Raw genomic sequence first — 18,242 nt, 5'->3', positions numbered from 1 at the left:
GGCACAATCGAAAATGGATGCGTCCTCCATTGACTTTCAATGGAGTTCATGACTGATCCGTCTTGGCTCTGTTACAGATAATACAAACGGATCCGTTCTTAACAGATGCAGATGGTTATATTATCTGAACGGATCCGTCTGTGCAGATCCATGACGGATCCACACAAAATCCAAGTGTGAAAGTCGCCTTACAAGTGACGATCAGCATTTTTTGTGTTATTCCTCTTGAAATAGAGCGATGTGACAGTGCGGCCCTCCAACCAAAAAAAGTTGTACTTCCCTCCCTGGTCCTAGAGACACAGAGACAGGGGCCCGATTTTGCTATTAAGTAAAGTCCCATTAAATTTCCCAGTTATAAGAAAAATAAGTAATAAAAAATAAAGTAGCTGAAGCCCGGCCCAGGTGCTCCGATCCCGGCAGTTTAACCCCTTACATGGGCAATAGTAAATGTAACATCCAGAGTGTCAGCCGGCTGGCACCCCCTGACTGGTGCAGGGAAGATGATGTCAATTTGTTTCTTGGTAACTGAGAAATATCAGGTGGGGACTTCCAAAATGAGTCAAGAGAACAGCAAGTGAAGACTTAAAGGAAGTCACATGACTTCAAAGATTCGACAGGCTCATTTATCCAGAGGACATCTCACTAAGATACATGCTCTTATTATCTGCTTCCAGCTTAAAGCTCACCATGTTCCTCCTTGTACTACCACTCCTAATCTGTGCTGCAGCAGGTGAGATCCGCATGCTGTATATAGCCTGTACAATATACATTAGTGTGCAGCTCTACCCCTGGCTAAAGCCTCGTGCTCTCATACTTCTCTGAATAACACCATTCAGATACAATGATAGACGTCATTGTTTTCGAAAAGGGAAACTGTCATACAGTCATTGTGTCAGTACAGTGTTGTGGCTCCATGGCTTCTGTATGTGGGCAGGACGTGCACCCGTGGATCTGTGTGCAATCTGTGGAACCTCTCTACTGTATATGTGACTTATCATAATTGCAAAATGTTCTTTCTGTAAAAGCTTTGTCTCTAAGATCTGTTATATTAGCGTTAGATGAACTGTCAGGGGACCGCCATGGGGTTCAACATTACCCCTGTGTTAATAAAAGCCAATTTCACCACATACTTTGAATATAATAACTAAATGTCAGCCATGTATGCCGCACACATAACTCATGCTGTCCTCATTGTCTAGAAGATTGTAAGCTCGTTTTGGGCAGGCCTCTATTTCCTTTGTATATCTTCTTTACATTCTTTGCCTTTTCCTGTATATACTGTATTAGAGCTTGTATTTGCAACTTGACGGCTATGTAAGGCGCAGTGCTGCACAATATGGTGGTGATATATGAATAAAGGATGATCACCTCAGTTATCTGCCTTCAAGAATGGCCTACTGCTGTACAGAGGTCTTCTCAGCTATTGTACTACAAGTCTCAGAATGTCAGAATTCCTTGGATGCACCAAATCACTACAAGTTATCCACAAATAAAATGTCTGCGCCTTATTGTTAGAGTATGAAGAAGAGAAAATGATTCCTGAAGACTGTGATCAAAGTGGTGTGATTTTGGAGTGACGTTGGCCTAATGAGTCACTCATATCTCTAGATCATAACATGGCCGGATACAACACGACATTAGGGGGTGTGACATTTTAGCAGATGAGGTTTATGTTTATTCACTTTACCATTAGGCCACCTGTATTATCAGACCTTCCATCACCTCCTCACTGACTGCTTCCAAGATGAAGACCTCCATGTTCCTGCCTGTACTATTACTCAGTAATGTTGTTGCTGCAGGTGAGAATAATGCACTGTATGTAGTCCGGCGTGTATGGGGAATTACTTGCACCTCTATAGTGTGCGGAAACTACTGTGCTGTGAGCTCCATGGACACATCCTCATGATATCTACATTCTGTCTCTAGAATATACATGTGGATTATAGGTTCTGATGGGAAACGTTAGACACTATGTCGGCTTCTTCTTTATTACTGTAACTTACAGATATAAACTATGTCTATAGAAGTAAACTATGTGTATGGCTTGGGTGGGGTCTGAGAGATAGGTCTAGTATATATAATATCTCTATGGTATCTGTGACTCATATTAAGTGCAAAAGATTTTTACTGTATACTTTTTGTCTCTATCATTTGATATGTCTAGGTTATACTTCAGGGGACTGCCACGGGGTCCAACACTACCCCTGCTCTATAGGTATTGTTGTACAACAAGTTTCAGCATTGGAAGATTTTTTTTTGTAACCTCATAAAAAGGGCAGTGTAATATGTACCATTGTTATATTCTGTATTCAGTGTCTCACAGTTTACCCAATGTTAAACAAAGACAACCAACCAGACAACATCTCTACTGAACATATAAAAATCCCACTATGTGTAAACTAATTAACATTATTCCAAATATCTCCACCTCACACAGTGACTTACCTTCATCGTCCTCCTAGGGTCATTCTACTGTATAATTGTGTATCATACCAGGACTACACTAAACTGATATTAAACAATTACAAATAACAGACTGAGCCCATGATATCATTGTCCTGATGAGCTGTATACAATTCCAGATGATGTCATCTGCAGTATCAGTGATGACTTCTCAGTCTGATATCAATGTAGATTGCCCTCCTCTGAGAGACAGAAATCCACCTCTGTAGTGCTAAATATTGGAGGTACTTACAGAATCATCAATATCCATCAGATTTACAGAGCTTGCAACATGTCTAAGTATATTACTCAAACTACGAGCCTTCTTCAGACAGTTGCCCCTTATCAACACAAAGGATGCTTGGTCATCTGGATAGGAAGCCTCTGATATAGGTCTCAGTGGGTGCTGAGAGTCCCACGACTGGTGTAAGGAGAAGGACAGGCAATTATTTCAAGGAAAAGGGATATGCAGATTTGCTCTCCTCCAAAAGAAAGAAAGCTGTCTCTGTAGGTGCCACCTAGTGGAAGTAACTGATGAGGGGCAAGAAGCCTGAAACAGCTGTCTGCAGAGGGGTCACTTTTCCTGTTAGAGAAGGTCCTTAGTTTGCCAATATCCTTAGTCATGTTGTTATGTTAAGGGGTCAGTCAATGACTATAGAGCAGCTACCCCCACTAGGTGACACTATAGAGAGATCTTTCTTTCTTTAGAAGAAATCAAATCTGAATATAATTTTTGTAGGTTCTACAAAATCCCAGTGCCAGTTCTGATGCTTCCCCTCCCCCAGTATAAGAAATGAAATCCTTGACGATGTGTCAAAAATCCAATATGATCTAAATGGATGTTTTCTGTGGGGTCCTTGTGTCTGAGGATTTCTTCCATCAGGAGATATGATCTTCAGGTCTCGTTTATGAACCCCTTATTCTCCCTAAACTGGAGACAATCTGTAGGATCTTATTACTATACCAGGGCTTCCATCCAGATGAAAAGGTAGAAGATCAGGAATAATGTGAGATTATTATGGACTTTGTCCTTAAAATTCCATAAATTAATTAAAAAACACAAGACGGTTTCTGAGGAATTTCTTGTAGTTTCTGAGAAGATTGTCTCCAGGGTTTCGGCAGCCACCGTCCTGTATGACCTCAGTTGGTCTAAGATCCCAAAGGTTCAGTTCTGGTTCTGTCCATGAGCAGCTCTCTTTCTAGTTGTGTCTTTCTGCCCGAGCTCAGTCTCCTCGGTGTGGAATGTTCTAGGCGTACACTCCTCGCCTGTACTTTTATAGTGGCTGTGCCTCGCCCTTCTGTGACGTCTTATCCTCCTGACATATGTGTAAAGTCCCAACAGCTCAAAAGAGAAAATGCAACCAAGACTCTGTCCTCTTAAAGCTACAGAAACTGCACCCCCCACACCCCTGGTGTTTCCAGTATTGGTAATGGAGGAACCATTCCTGACACATAAACTCTGTGGAGCAGCAGACTCAGATTGTAAAAAACAAAACAGAAAGTTAATTACTTCAGAGCTGCATTCACAATTACTGTCACATACAAGGCTGAATTCTCAATTCTGATGTTGTATTGCGCCTTATACTCAGGTGACATCCGGAGCTGTATTCACAGTTCTGCTATTATATTGCACCATACACTCATGTTACATCTGCGACTGCATTTACAGTTCTAGTTCACCCCCCGCAGTCTGGACGCCTCGAGACACGTGAAGTTGCATCATGTCACATCCAGAGCTGCACTTAGTGCTGATGTAATTATGGCCGCACCCGGCACATCCCCAGCAAACACCCCTGACAGTAATCTGGATCTTCCCTTAGCATCAAATGAAGCCCATTACATGTATTTACCGTACCATAGAAAGGCTAACCCTAACCCCCTCAAACTTGTCCTGCTTACACAGCTGAGAAATTGTTACAATGTATCAGTGTAAATAACTGCTATAGCAGGGAGATTGTTACAGTGTATAAGAGTTGTCAACCTGGAATTACCTACACTAGTACACTGTAACAAGCTCCTCAGCTGTGTAGAAGACCTAAGAAGAGAGCCAAGTGTCTAACAGTGGAAATCCATCCATCAGCCTAGAGGGGATCTCAGAGAGGTGCAGCCCCTGTAATTCCTCCATAAGTGAGACTGGAAAACCCCGGTAGTACCTGAGGGTACAGTAGGTAGAAGCGAAGGAGCTGCATTACCTACCTGAAGTTGGGACAGGACAGTCTGGCTGAAGCCATGTGGAGGAGATAATGGTGTTACTTGGGTTGGCTGGTGACATATAGACAGGACAATGCTGTTCTTTATGTCTGTCATGTCACCAGTGGGTTTGTAGGATAGATCCAAGCATTAGACACCCTGAGTGGGCTCTCTGCACCAGGCTGTCCTTCTTGTGTTCAGTATCTTCATAAAAAGAGTTTGTAGTACATTATAGTTTTAGGTGTTAAAGTTTTTGTGACCTAATTCTTCTTCTTCTTCTTTAAATTCCTCCAGGGAATGCTGAGATCCCAAAATATGGAGCTGTTGGGTCATCATTCACTTTTCCACCAGTAAAAGTTTCTCCTGGAACTCCATATGATTTAAGAATAAGAGACAGCCAAACACTTATAGCCACCTATCATGACTCTGAGAATGTGAGGCCACCGTATAAACACCGGGCTAGCTTCTCAAGAAATGGGACTGACCTGAGGCTTGTTCTGAGACAACTGACCAAAGAAGACAGCAAGACGTATGAGCAAGTGGTGAACATGAAGGTTGTGGCTCAGATACATCTCATTGTGATTGGTGAGTCCTGCTATTGATGACCAGTACTTCACGTTTCCTTAATCTCCTACTATTTCTTCTTTGAAAAGAATACTACAAAGTCCAAAGACCAGGATAAAACTGATAGAAGTCCCTGTAGTGTGCACCTTGCTTGGATAGTGGTCATGTAGTATAATTGTGGACATTGAAGTAGTTGTTGATCTGATTTTATCATCTCAACAATGTACGTTTTTGGAGAAGAAAATGTTAAAATTGGGTTGAAATATCTGTGTTTAGGTTACACTAGAAATTTTATTCTGCAACTGGTTTTGCATTTGTAAACCTGGTTGCAGAGTGCAAGGAACTCTCCAACCTCCACCCCATCCAGGAATGGACTTTTCTGGTTGGTTCCTTAGGTCAGGGTCCATGGAGTACTCAGTAATTGGTGGTGTATACAATGCACAGGACATTAAGCAGACAGGTGTCATAGAGTGGAAATGGGGGTCTGGATAGCCAAGGGTTAATTCCTGGGAAAACAATCACGTTGGTAAAAATGATCAGAAATGAGCACAACTGAGCCTTCAAAGTCAGAAAACACAGTCAGGACTAGTAAGTTCAGAGGTAGGGTCAGAACATATTCGGGGGAAACTATCAATAGAGTTTCTCCAGGAAACCGATCTACATTGTGGTGGAAGCTTCATTTGTGGAAATGTGACATTTTTTAAGATTTTCTGCAGCTTTTCTGCGCAGACAGGCAGAGATTATACAAATTTGTTGGATCTTACTCTAGAGCAGTTTTGACTTGGCCCGGCTACTTTAGCAATGTTTGTGCTAGCGATTGTTAGTCCATCATGAGGTTTTCATCGATCAGTGTGAAGACTTTTTAAAGGAACGCCGATCAAACTCCTGTTAATCAGCACACATTATGACTCCACATGTCCCTTTAAGTACAGTATGTCCTGACATGGTCACCGGACACTGTTGGAGCTGTAGACTGACAGTACCACATTGAAGGGAAGAGTTGTGAGGAGCAGGAGCAAAGTGCTGGGCCAAAGGGTGTAAACCATCAAGCTAGAGAGGACAGATGTGAGAGTTTTTGTTGAGGGCTTGATGGAAAGAAGACAATGCATGTAGAAATGTGTCATCTCCATCTATGGGTCTAGTACAGGAGCTTTTTCTGACTATATAACTTCATCTTTCTATAGAACCAGTGACTAAGACAACCCTCCGGAAAGTGAATGTAACCATAGATGGCAGCCAATGTCATGTCCACCTACAGTGCAGCGCCCAGGGAGCAGATCTCCTCAATGTGAGATTTCATAAAAATGGAGAAGAGATCACTGGGAACATCACCAGGATGGGCAATTCCAGCTTCTTGATTATTGACCCCTTGGATCCATGGTCTCCTAGGACCTACACCTGTGAAGCATGGAACCCTGTAGGAAATGAGACGTCTCCAGAGATTCTATTACCATCTACTGGTAAGTCAAAGTCACTAAAGTACTAACTTTGGGTTCTCTTCACATCTTGGGGCATTGGATTCTCACATAATGAAGTGAATGGGACGTTGTGTCTGTACCTGGTTTTAATTCTTCTCATCGAGGATTCAGTCCTAGGTCCACCAAGGAAGGACGTGGTTTATAACCTCCACTATTCACAATGCCTGAGGATATACCTTGCTGTGTTGGGACAACTAATAGTAATAGATAACCCATGATGATGTCTGTTTCTCTTTCAGACAATGATAAGTGCAAGAATGCAAAATCAAACCCTCGAAACTCGTGTATCATCATAGTTGTCGTCCTTGGTATCATCATCATCATTATTGCTTTCCTACTTTACAGGAAATGTAAGTAGACCTTTCCTGTCAGATGCTTTATTGGAAAGCATTGTCTGTTTGCACCTTTACAACCAAAATATATTAAACTGAGAAAAACTGACTGTAGAACAGATTGGCCATATACATGACTGGACTGGGATTTAGCACCTAGACTTAGAGCCCTGTGCAGAACATCCGGACTTTGGCCCACGTGGGTGGCCCACCGTATAACCTAGAAGAGAGGCCCATCAGAGAATTGTCAACTGGGGCCTTAAATTGAGGTTTTAAGTCGCTTGATTTCTACAACAATAAAAAAGTTTTCAATTTAGGTTATGGCCCAAAAACAGAGCACAGACGAAACCTGCGCCTAGTGCTTATCTGTCATCAGCCACCTGCATTGACGAATACCCCTGTCAGTATAAATAATGCACCCCTTTGTGCCCCCAATATAGATAATTGGCCATTAATGCCCCTCGGTAGTTATTATAGCCCCAGTAGAGATATTAGTGACCAGTTGTGACCCCCCCCCCTCCCCCAGTGCCAACATTAAACAAAACAATTAAGATACTCACCTAACCCATGTGAAGGTGATGGGACACCCGCTCCTCACTGGAAGCAACAGGACCTGACACTCCCAGCGTGATCATGTGACCATCAAGTTCTGCTGCCTCCAGTGAGGACCCATCGAGTGCAAATGGTTGAGGTTTTTTTTAACCCCTGAAAGGCCCTTTTTTCACTAATGTTCCCTTTTTAATGGCTGTTAGATGGGCGCACTCCAGGCTAAACGGCTGTCTAAAACCGCCCCATTGATATCATTGGGGTTCATCTGACATTTCCTATTTTTGACGGCACCTTTATAAAATGGCCATGTGAATAGCTCCATAGACTTTGGCTCTAAATACAGCTGTATGGCGGCCGCTACATAGTGCCGTGGGCATGTAGCCTAAAGCATATGAAGGAGGTATTGGAGAATAGGTCCCTAATACAGCATCAGATGGAGCATCTCTAGGCGGCACTACTGTACTGTTTGGACTTGTAATAAGGCTGCCTCGCAGTGGCGACTCTAGGAACAATATATAGGGGGGGCACAAAGATACCACAGTCAAAAATGGGGGGGCACAAACAAAATAAGTATATATCAATAAGATTACAAAATACGAGAGAATTGCGATATGCAGGGATACAGTTATAATAAAGCAATTTACTTACAAAAGAAGCTATTCAGTCGTCTGCTGTGCCGTCCTCTGCTTGCTTCCACGGATTCTTTCCCCTTCTTTCTGTCTCTCGTCAGTGCACAGGCGCACTGTTATGGTGGATCTGTGGAAGACACACTGTTATGGGGGCATCTGTGGATGACACATTATGCCTCTCATTAGCCCTCATTATGCCTCTCATATCAGCCCCCATATCAGCCCTTATGCCTCATTAGCCCCCATATCAGCCCTTATGCCTCATTAGCCCCCATATCAGCCCTTATGCCTCATTAGCCCCCATATCAGCCCTTATGCCTCATTAGCCCCATATCAGCCCTTATGCCTCATTAGCCCCCATTATGCCTCTTATTAGCCCCATTATGCCTCTTATTAGCCCCATATGCCTCCTATTAGCCCCCATATGCCTCCTATTAGCCCCCATATGCCTCCTATTAGCCCCCATATGCCTCCTATTAGCCCCCATATGCCTCCAATTAGCCCCCATATGCCTCCAATTAGCCCCCATATGCCTCCAATTAGCCCCCATATGCCTCCTATTAGCCCCATATGCCTCCTATTAGCCCCATATGCCTCCAATTAGACCCCATATGCCTCCAATTAGCCCCCATATGCCTCCTATTAGCCCCCATATGCCTCCTATTAGCCCCCATATGCCTCCTATTAGCCCCATTTGCCTCCAATTAGCCCCCATATGCCTCCTATTAGCCCCCATTTTCCTCCTATTAGCCCCCATATGCCTCCTATTAGCCCCCATATGCCTCCTATTAGCCCCCATATGCCTCCTATTAGCCCCCATATGCCTCCTATTAGCCCCCATATGCCTCATATTAGCCCCATATGCCTCCTATTAGCCCCATATGCCTCCTATTAGCCCCATATGCCTCCTATTAGCCCCATATGCCTCCAATTAGCCCCATATGCCTCCAATTAGCCCCCATATGCCTCCAATTAGCCCCCATATGCCTCCTATTAGCCCCCATATGCCTCCTATTAGCCCCCATATGCCTCCTATTAGCCCCCATATGCCTCATATTAGCCTCATATGCCTCCTATTAGCCCCCATATGCCTCCTATTAGCCCCCATATGCCTCATATTAGCCCCATATGCCTCCTATTAGCCCCATATGCCTCCTATTAGCCCCATATGCCTCCAATTAGCCCCATATGCCTCCAATTAGCCCCCATATGCCTCCAATTAGCCCCCATATGCCTCCAATTAGCCCCCATATGCCTCCTATTAGCCCCCATATGCCTCCTATTAGCCCCCATATGCCTCCTATTAGCCCCCATATGCCTCCTATTAGCCCCATATGCCTCATATTAGCCCCATATGCCTCCTATTAGCCCCATATGCCTCCTATTAGCCCCATATGCCTCCTATTAGCCCCATATGCCTCCAATTAGCCCCATATGCCTCCAATTAGCCCCCATATGCCTCCAATTAGCCCCCATATGCCTCCTATTAGCCCCCATATGCCTCCTATTAGCCCCCATATGCCTCCTATTAGCCCCCATATGCCTCCTATTAGCCTCATATGCCTCCTATTAGCCCCCATATGCCTCCTATTAGCCCCCATATGCCTCATATTAGCCCCATATGCCTCCTATTAGCCCCATATGCCTCCAATTAGCCCCATATGCCTCCAATTAGCCCCCATATGCCTCCTATTAGCCCCCATATGCCTCCTATTAGCCCCCATATGCCTCCTATTAGCCCCCATATGCCTCCTATTAGCCCCATTATGCCTCATATTAGCCCCCATATGCCTCCTATTAGCCCCATATGCCTCCTATTAGCCCCATATGCCTCCTATTAGCCCCAAATATGCCTCCAATTAGCCCCAAATATGCCTCCAATTATCCCCCAAATATGCCACCAATTAGCCCCCATATGCCTCCAATTAGCCCCCAAATATGCCTCCAATTAGCCCCCATATGCCTCCAAATGCCCCATATGCCTCCAATTAGCCCCCATAATGCCCCCAGCAGCCACATTTTCTATAAAATAAAAAATAAAAACACTTACCTCTCCTGCTCCTGGACGGACGCCGCCTGCCATTTTCTCCTCAGTCGACTGTGCTCTAAACTGGCGCGCACAGCGTGAGGTCACAGAGCGACCTTACGCTGTGCGCAGCCCTGCACAGCCGACAGCCGAGGACCAGGAAGTGGTGAGTACAGAGCGTTCACCACTTCCTGGTCCTTCGGTACTAATAAGCGCTTCCATAATGGAAGCGCTCATTAGTATTCACTCGGGGGAATCAGCGGGGGGGCACCTGGGGGGGCAAGGAACAACATAGGGGGGGCAATTGCCCCCCCTCGCCCCCCTCTAGCGACGCCACTACTGCCTCGTCAGGACTGTACCGGAGAAGCCGGTACAGCGATCTCCGTATCTGAACATCTGCTCCTCCTCTGTATCTGCCAGACCCTACAGGCTGTGTACCGGCTTCTGTCCGTCTGTCTGCATTCTATTCTGGTGTTCCTGTTCCTGCTCCACTGATTTTGTTTTGTAGTCCTTTTGTGCAGTACCTCAGACCTGGAGGAATCCTGTACACCAACATGTGAGGCATGTTTGGCAATGGTTGTCAAGGAAATGGCTCCCCACCCAGTTCATCTCCTCTTGGTAGGAGTGGTCTCGTCCTGCTTCCTGCCTGAGCTCCTACTCCAAGGGACCATATCCAGTTCTCCTGTGAGACCTTCACTTCAGTAACAGTGTCAGAATCGAGAACATTGCTTCTGAAAAAGATTCAGTGAGTCTAGACAGTAGAGTGATCAGCAAAATCATAGTTTTACAGACCCTGATGCATGTGAGGGACTACAGCTCAAACACCCATCACCTAGACCTTCTCCAGGCCAGTCAAACACCAGGTCTGTATCATACCGTAAATATCTATATCCACAAGTGCCTGCAAGTGCTATTAAATTGCCATATAACCTTAAAGCATACCTCATCATCTTGTGATGGAACTGCACTTTGTACTGAATACTGCTTGATTTACCACAAGTTATATTTTGAACTAAGTAAAGACAAACATTTATTCTATTACTTCTGGCCTGATTCTTCAAACCACCTTTCCACCGATCCACAGGGAGCAACGGCCTGAGGGAGTGCACCATCTCACACAACATCTCATCACGGCTACCATCCCCATCCTCTGCACCAGCTCCTTAGGGGCTCGCTGTGTTTGCACTTATGCCAAATATCTTGTTGTATTGTCTGCCTGTGTCCTGTGCCTTGGTTGGTTCTGTCTTGGTGCCTTTCTATGATGTCGGTGGGTCAGCAGGCAACCACTTCTGCAGTTGGTACAGTGTCTCCACAACCAATGTCCATAACACATGATAATTCATTGCAGTCTATGGGAGAAGAGATTCAATGATCACATTTTAAGTTCCTCTAGGGGGACCATAAAAAAGCAGGGGGAAAAAAGTCAAAATAAAGTTTATAAAAATGCATAAAAATTTAAATCACCCCTCTTTCGGCATATTAAAAAAATAAACAATAAAATGAAAAATTTATAAAAAAATAAATGGAAACTTATTTCTCCTGGACGGTTAACAGAAAAAAAAATCTAAATGGTTGAGTCAGTATTTTTTCCTCTCTTCACCTACAAAAAATATATATTTTATTTTTTTTAAGTATAAAAATACATGAAAATCTCTATAAATATGATACTGTTGTTTTCATAGTGACCTGGAGAATGAAAGCCACTGAATAGTAAAATCTGTGGTGGAATAACATATTTTTCCCCAATTCCATCCCATTAATAATTTGTTTCCAGCTTCCCGCTACTCCGTATGAAATATTAAATGGAGGCATTAGAAAGTACAACTTGTCCTGCAAAAAAAACAATCTCTCATACAGTTAGGTGAACAGAAGAATAAAATAGTTATGGTTCTGTGAAGGCAGGGACTGATAAACTAAAATGCCAAAATGGAAAAATCACCTGGTAATGAAGTGGTTAATGTGTGTAGCTTTGTCATCCCATTGACCTTCATGTCAGACAAAGAGAACATGAAACTTTCCTTCTTCCCACAGGTCAACACACAAGTGGAGAGAAAGCACCGCTAATCAACGAGAAACCATCTGAAGAGGAAAAAAGTGAAGATTCCTCCTGTACAGTACCTAATCCAGAAGAACCTGGAGACATGACCATGGGCAATGGCCAGGGGGGGCCAACAGCCGAGAATATTCCAAACAGTTCAGATCCAGGTCATTGTGGACAAGAAGATAAATCCAGCGTGGAATTAAAACCCCTTGTCTCGGTCCCTGACGGTGGTCAAGAAGCTATTGGATGATGTATATGCAGCCAGCCAGTCGCAGGGGCAACACGTGAGGTGCACGGTAGACTGATGAGGGGCCAAATACTATAACACACTGTTATGGGGGATCTGTGGATGACACTGTTATGGGGGATCTGTGGATGACGCACTGTTATGGGGGAATCTGTGGATGACACTGTTATGGGGGAATCTGTGGATGACACTGTTATGGGGGATCTGTGGATGACACTGTTATGGGGGATCTGTGGATGACGCACTGTTATGGGGGAATCTGTGGATGACACTGTTATGGGGGATCTGTGGATGACACTGTTATGGGGATCTGTGGATGACACTGTTATGGGGGAATCTGTAAATGACACAGTTATGGGGGATCTGTGGATGACACACTGCTATGGGGGAATCTGTGGATGACACTGTTATGGGGGATCTGTGGATGACACTCTGTTATGGGGGAATCTGTGGATGACACTGTTATGGGGGGATCTGTGAATGACACTGTTATGGGGGATCTGTGGCTGACACTGTTATGGGGGAATCTGTGGATGACACTGTTATGGGGGAATCTGTGGATGACACTGTTATGGGGGAATCTGTGGATGACACAGTTATGGGGGAATCTGTAAATGACACAGTTATGGGGGATCTGTGGATGACACATATAGTGTCCCACTAGGTAGGGGTGGGCACTACACAAGGGTCAATTGGTGTGCGCGTTGCTCCTGTTCTCAAGGGACAGAAATGTTATATTTACTTGTGCATTTAATGTATTTTCTAATGTGTTTTTATATGCAATGTTCCCCTCTATGATGCAATAGCAGGCCTAGCAGGGTGTAATTTAGCCTCCCAGACACTAGAGGGAGATAGGGAGCCCCTAGTATAAATGTCCAGGCCCAGACAGGGAGGGGTTAGGTCATAGTCAGGAGTCTGTGGAGACAGAAGTGAGAAGGCACCAGCCCAGGATATGCTGAGAGCCTCCTCCTGACATGCAGCTGGATAGTCCTGGTTCCTAGCTGCACCAGGAGGCTAGATGGAGTACAGCCTGCTTGGAGACCAGTAGTGTATTTCAGGGGACTAGAGGAGTCACCTCGTCAGCCTGAAGCTCCTGAGGCTAAGCTTAGCTCAGTTGAGTCACCCCATTTGCAGGACAGAACCTCCTGGGAGAAACCTGCAGTCATTCACCAGACAAGTCAGGATATTACAAGCAAAGATAAGTAACACTGATAGGCAGAGGCATTAGAAAGCAAAGCAAGGATTTAAAGGGGTTGTCCAGGTTCAGAGCTGAACCTGGACATCCCTCCATTTTCACCCCGGCAGCCCCCCTGACATGAGCATCGGAGCAGTTCATGCTCCGATGCTCTCCTTTGCCCTGCGCTAAATCGCGCAGGGCAAAGGCATTTTTCTGAGTTTCGGTGACATACCGGGCTCTCTATGGGGCTGACAGGAACCCCGGTGACGTCACCGGCACTGATGGGCGGGATTTGGCTCTGCCCTAGCCAGTAAAACGGAAGTTACCGCCCGGCAGTGTGTTATTGAAAACACAAGAGCCTGTGCCCTGCGCGATCTAGCGCAGGGCACGGGAGCGCATCGGAGCATGAGATGCTCCGATGCCAGGCTCAGGAGGGCTGCCGGGGTGAAAATAAGGGTATGTCCGGGTTCAGCTCTGAACCCGGACAACCCCTTTAATACGAGAGGAAGATATAGTTTTTACCAAGGATTTAAGCCATTTAGGCATCCGGGCCTTGGGATAGAAAGCCAGACAGGAGTTCTAGAAAGAACAGTGTACACTATTTCTGAGGAAAGGTACAACCTGATTCTGAGCGCATTGTGGATTTACCCTCTGCGTATCTTGCATAACCAATACCTGCCATCTTGTGGAATAAGCCTGCTTGTAATCTGTGATCTAAAAGACTGTGTTACCATCTGTATGTATAAAGTTGGACTGTTAAGTAAAGCAACGTTTGGTTCACTGCACCATCTGTGTACCTCACTTATTCCAACTATCAACCGGTGTGCCACCGTTACAGGCACTGGCGTCACAAACCTTAAAGGGACCTTGCCCCAGGCACTCAAAAGACCCGTAACATCCAGGGCACCTCATCCACCATCCGGCCTGGTCCCTACATACAGAGTGTGCCCCAGAGGAACCGTGTCTACCTCTCCTTCACTGCCACGCGCCTGCCCAGGGTTCTCCAGTACAGTGAGTAACCCTCGATTGCCCATAACCGTGACCTCACCTCGCTATACCCTGCAGGTCTGGCGTGTTGCACACACTGTTATGGGGGATCTGTGGATGACACACTGTTATAGGGGATCTGTGGATGACGCACTATTATGGGGGGAATATGTGGATGACACACTGTTATGGGGGAATCTGTGGATGACACACTGTTATGGGGGATCTGTGGATGACACTGTTATGGGGGACCTGTGGATGACACACTGTTATGGGAGATCTGTGGATGACGCACTGTTATGGGGATCTGTGGATGACACACTGTTATAGGGGATCTGTGGATGACGCACTATTATGGGGGGAATATGTGGATGACACACTGTTATGGGGGAATCTGTGGATGACACTGTTATGGGGGGAATATGTGGATGACACACTGTTATGGGGATCTGTGGATGACACACTGTTATGGGAGATCTGTGGATGACACAATGTTATGGGGGACCTGTGGATGACGCACTGTTATGGGAGATCTGTGGATGACGCACTGTTATGGGGATCTGTGGATGACACACTGTTATAGGGGATCTGTGGATGACGCACTATTATGGGGGGAATATGTGGATGACACACTGTTATGGGGGAATCTGTGGATGACACTGTTATGGGGGGAATATGTGGATGACACACTGTTATGGGGATCTGTGGATGACACACTGTTATGGGGGATCTGTGGATGACACACTGTTATGGGGGATCTGTGAATGACGCACTGTTATGGGGGATCTGTGGATGACACACTGTTATGGGGGATCTGTGGATGACACACTGTTATGGGGGGAATATGTGGATGACACACTGTTATGGGGATCTGTGGATGACACACTGTTATGGGGGATCTGTGGGTGACGCACTGTTATGGGGAATCTGTGGATGACACTGTTATGGGGGGATCTGTGGAGGACACACTGTTATGGGGGAATCTGTGGATGACACACTGTTATGGGGGAATCTGTGGATGACACACTGTTATGGGAGAATCTGTGGATGACACTGTTATGGGGACCTGTGGATGACACACTGTTATGGGGATCTGTGGATGACACACTGTTATGGGGGATCTGTGGATGACACACTGTTATGGGGATCTGTGGATGACACACTGTTATGGGGGATCTGTGGATGACGCACTGTTATGGGGGATCTGTGGATGACGCACTGTTATGGGGGATCTGTGGAGGACACACTGTTATGGGGGATCTGTGGATGACACACTGTTATGGGGGATCTGTGGATGACACACGGTTATGGGGATCTGTGGATGACACACTGTTATGGGGGATCTGTGGATGACGCACTGTTATGGGGATCTGTGGATGACACACTGTTATGGGGGATCTGTGGATGACACACTGTTATGGGGATCTGTGATGACGCACTGTTATGGGGGATCTGTGGATGACACACTGTTATGGGGGATCTGTGGGTGACACACTGTTATGGGGGATCTGTGGATGACCACTGTTATGGGGATCTGTGGATGACACACTGTTATGGGGATCTGGGAATGACACACTGTTATGGGGATCTGTGAGGGACACACTGTTATGGGGGATCTGTGGATGACACACTGTTATGGGGGATCTGTGGCTGACACTGTTATGGGGGATCTGTGGATGACACACTGTTATGGGGGATCTGTGGATGACACACTGTTATGGGGATCTGTGGGTGACACACTGTTATGGGGGATCTGTGGATGACAGACTGTTATGGGGGATCTGTGGGTGACACTGTTATGGGGGATCTGTGGGTGACACACTGTTATGGGGGATCTGTGGATGACACACTGTTATGTGGATCTGTGGATGACACACTGTTATGTGGATCTGCGGATGAAGAACACTGTTATGGGGATCTGTGGATGACACTGTTATGGGGGATCTCGTGGATGACACACTGTATGGGGGATCTGTGGATGACACACTGTTATGGGATCTGTGGGTGACACACTGTTATGGGGGATCTGTGGATGACAGACTGTTATGGGGGATCTGTGGATGACACACTGTTATGGGGGATCTGTGGATGACACACTGTTATGGGGATCTGTGGATGACACTGTTATGGGGGATCTGTGGGTGACACACTGTTATGGGGGATCTGTGGATGACAGACTGTTATGGGGGATCTGTGGGTGACACTGTTATGGGGGATCTGTGGATGACACACTGTTATGGGGGATCTGTGGATGACACACTGTTATGAGGAATCTGTGGATGACACACTGTTATGGGGGATCTGTGGGTGACACTGTTATGGGGGATCTGTGGATGACACACTGTTATGGGGGGGTCTGTGGGTGACGCACTGTTATGAGGGATCTGTGGATGACACGTTGTTATGGGGGATCTGTGGATGACACTCAACCACTCTCAAACCCAACTGGTCAAACTTGTTAAATGGATCCCAAACACAATATGCACAATAACACCCCCCACCCCCTCCAACACTTAATTAACCCCTTCATGGCCTAAACATTTTTTTCAAAGCTGAACACAAAGCTAAATAGGGCTGGGTGGGCTGGCAAGGGAGGGGTTAATAACAATGATGGAGGATCATGGCCCTGTGGGATAATCCAGAAAACAGCTTTGCATTTTACCCCTGAGCAAAGACCACACAACAAGTTGGACATGCAGGACTTTTAGTCCGGCGGCCTTTCGCCATGCACTGCCGTGCTGCGCTGGAGCTGCACCCCCGTCCCCATTATAGTCAATGGGGATGGAGCGGTGGTCCGGTGAAATAACGGCAGGACGGATCTGACAGGGTGAACAGCCTGTCGGATCCATCCTGCCGCAAGTGTGAAAGTAGCCTTACAATCTCATGGCTTCTGAGCAACAGATCGGTGGTCTTCACAGTCATCTGTCCCTTCTCTCATCGCTCTGCTCCTGTCCCTTAACCCTATCACTGCTGCAGCCGGTCATCAGCCTCAGTGTAAACTGTTCTAGTGACTCGCGGCTCTTTTAACTCAAAGAATTGAATGAGTCTCTAACTAAGTCTGATCTTTAGATTATTTTAAAGGGTTTCTACCACATCGTTTTGACATATTTAGCTGTCAGACAGTAGCGATCCGCTAGTGTCTGCTCCACCAAACAATGCTATCATAATAGCTTTTTGTGCAGCCGTTTCCATAAAAAACGAACTTTTATTGATATGCTAATGAGCCTCTAGGTGCTATGGGGGCGTCTTTTCAGCACCTAGAGGCTCGGTCTACCTTCACAAAATGCCGCCCAGCGCGTCCCTCCAGCACGCCCATCTCCTCTGGAATGCGATCCTACCTCTGAGTCAGCGGACGAATTCTCGCGCCTGCGCCGTGCGCGTCTGTCTTCGGCGCAGTAAATGTCTGACCACTGCCTGCACAGACATCTCCACTGCGCCTGCGCCGATGACCGAGATGTCTGTGCAGGCAGCGGTCAGACATTCACTGCGCCGAAGACAGATGCACCGAAGACAGAGGTAGGATCACATTCCAGAGGAGATGGGCGGGCTGGAGGGACGCGCTGGGCGGCATTTTGTGAAG

General features: G+C 46.1%; 1 protein-coding gene across 3 annotated transcripts; it reads left to right on the top strand.

The window, feature by feature from the left end:
* Window positions 1-72: 72 nt before the first annotated feature.
* Window positions 73-12,593, top strand: LOC122938939. 3 transcript variants are annotated; one of them, XM_044294843.1, is made up of 6 exons: window positions 73-730; window positions 1,694-1,799; window positions 4,927-5,217; window positions 6,381-6,656; window positions 6,914-7,024; window positions 12,242-12,593. In XM_044294843.1, the coding sequence occupies exons 2-6, from the start codon at window positions 1,745-1,747 to the stop codon at window positions 12,499-12,501; spliced, it is 993 nt and encodes a 330-aa protein (XP_044150778.1). In that variant the 5' UTR covers window positions 73-730; window positions 1,694-1,744; the 3' UTR covers window positions 12,502-12,593. The 3 variants fall into 3 exon arrangements, with proteins under 3 accessions (XP_044150778.1, XP_044150760.1, XP_044150767.1); XM_044294825.1 differs by lacking the exon at window positions 1,694-1,799; XM_044294832.1 differs by having other exon boundaries at window positions 73-1,799.
* The last annotated feature ends 5,649 nt before the right edge of the window (window positions 12,594-18,242 follow it).

The sequence above is a fragment of the Bufo gargarizans genome, chromosome 1 (genome assembly GCF_014858855.1).
Source record: "Bufo gargarizans isolate SCDJY-AF-19 chromosome 1, ASM1485885v1, whole genome shotgun sequence".
Taxonomy (NCBI): domain Eukaryota; kingdom Metazoa; phylum Chordata; class Amphibia; order Anura; family Bufonidae; genus Bufo; species Bufo gargarizans.
The sequence above is the reverse complement of the archived record's forward strand: the minus strand, read 5'-3'. Positions and strand labels throughout refer to the sequence as shown.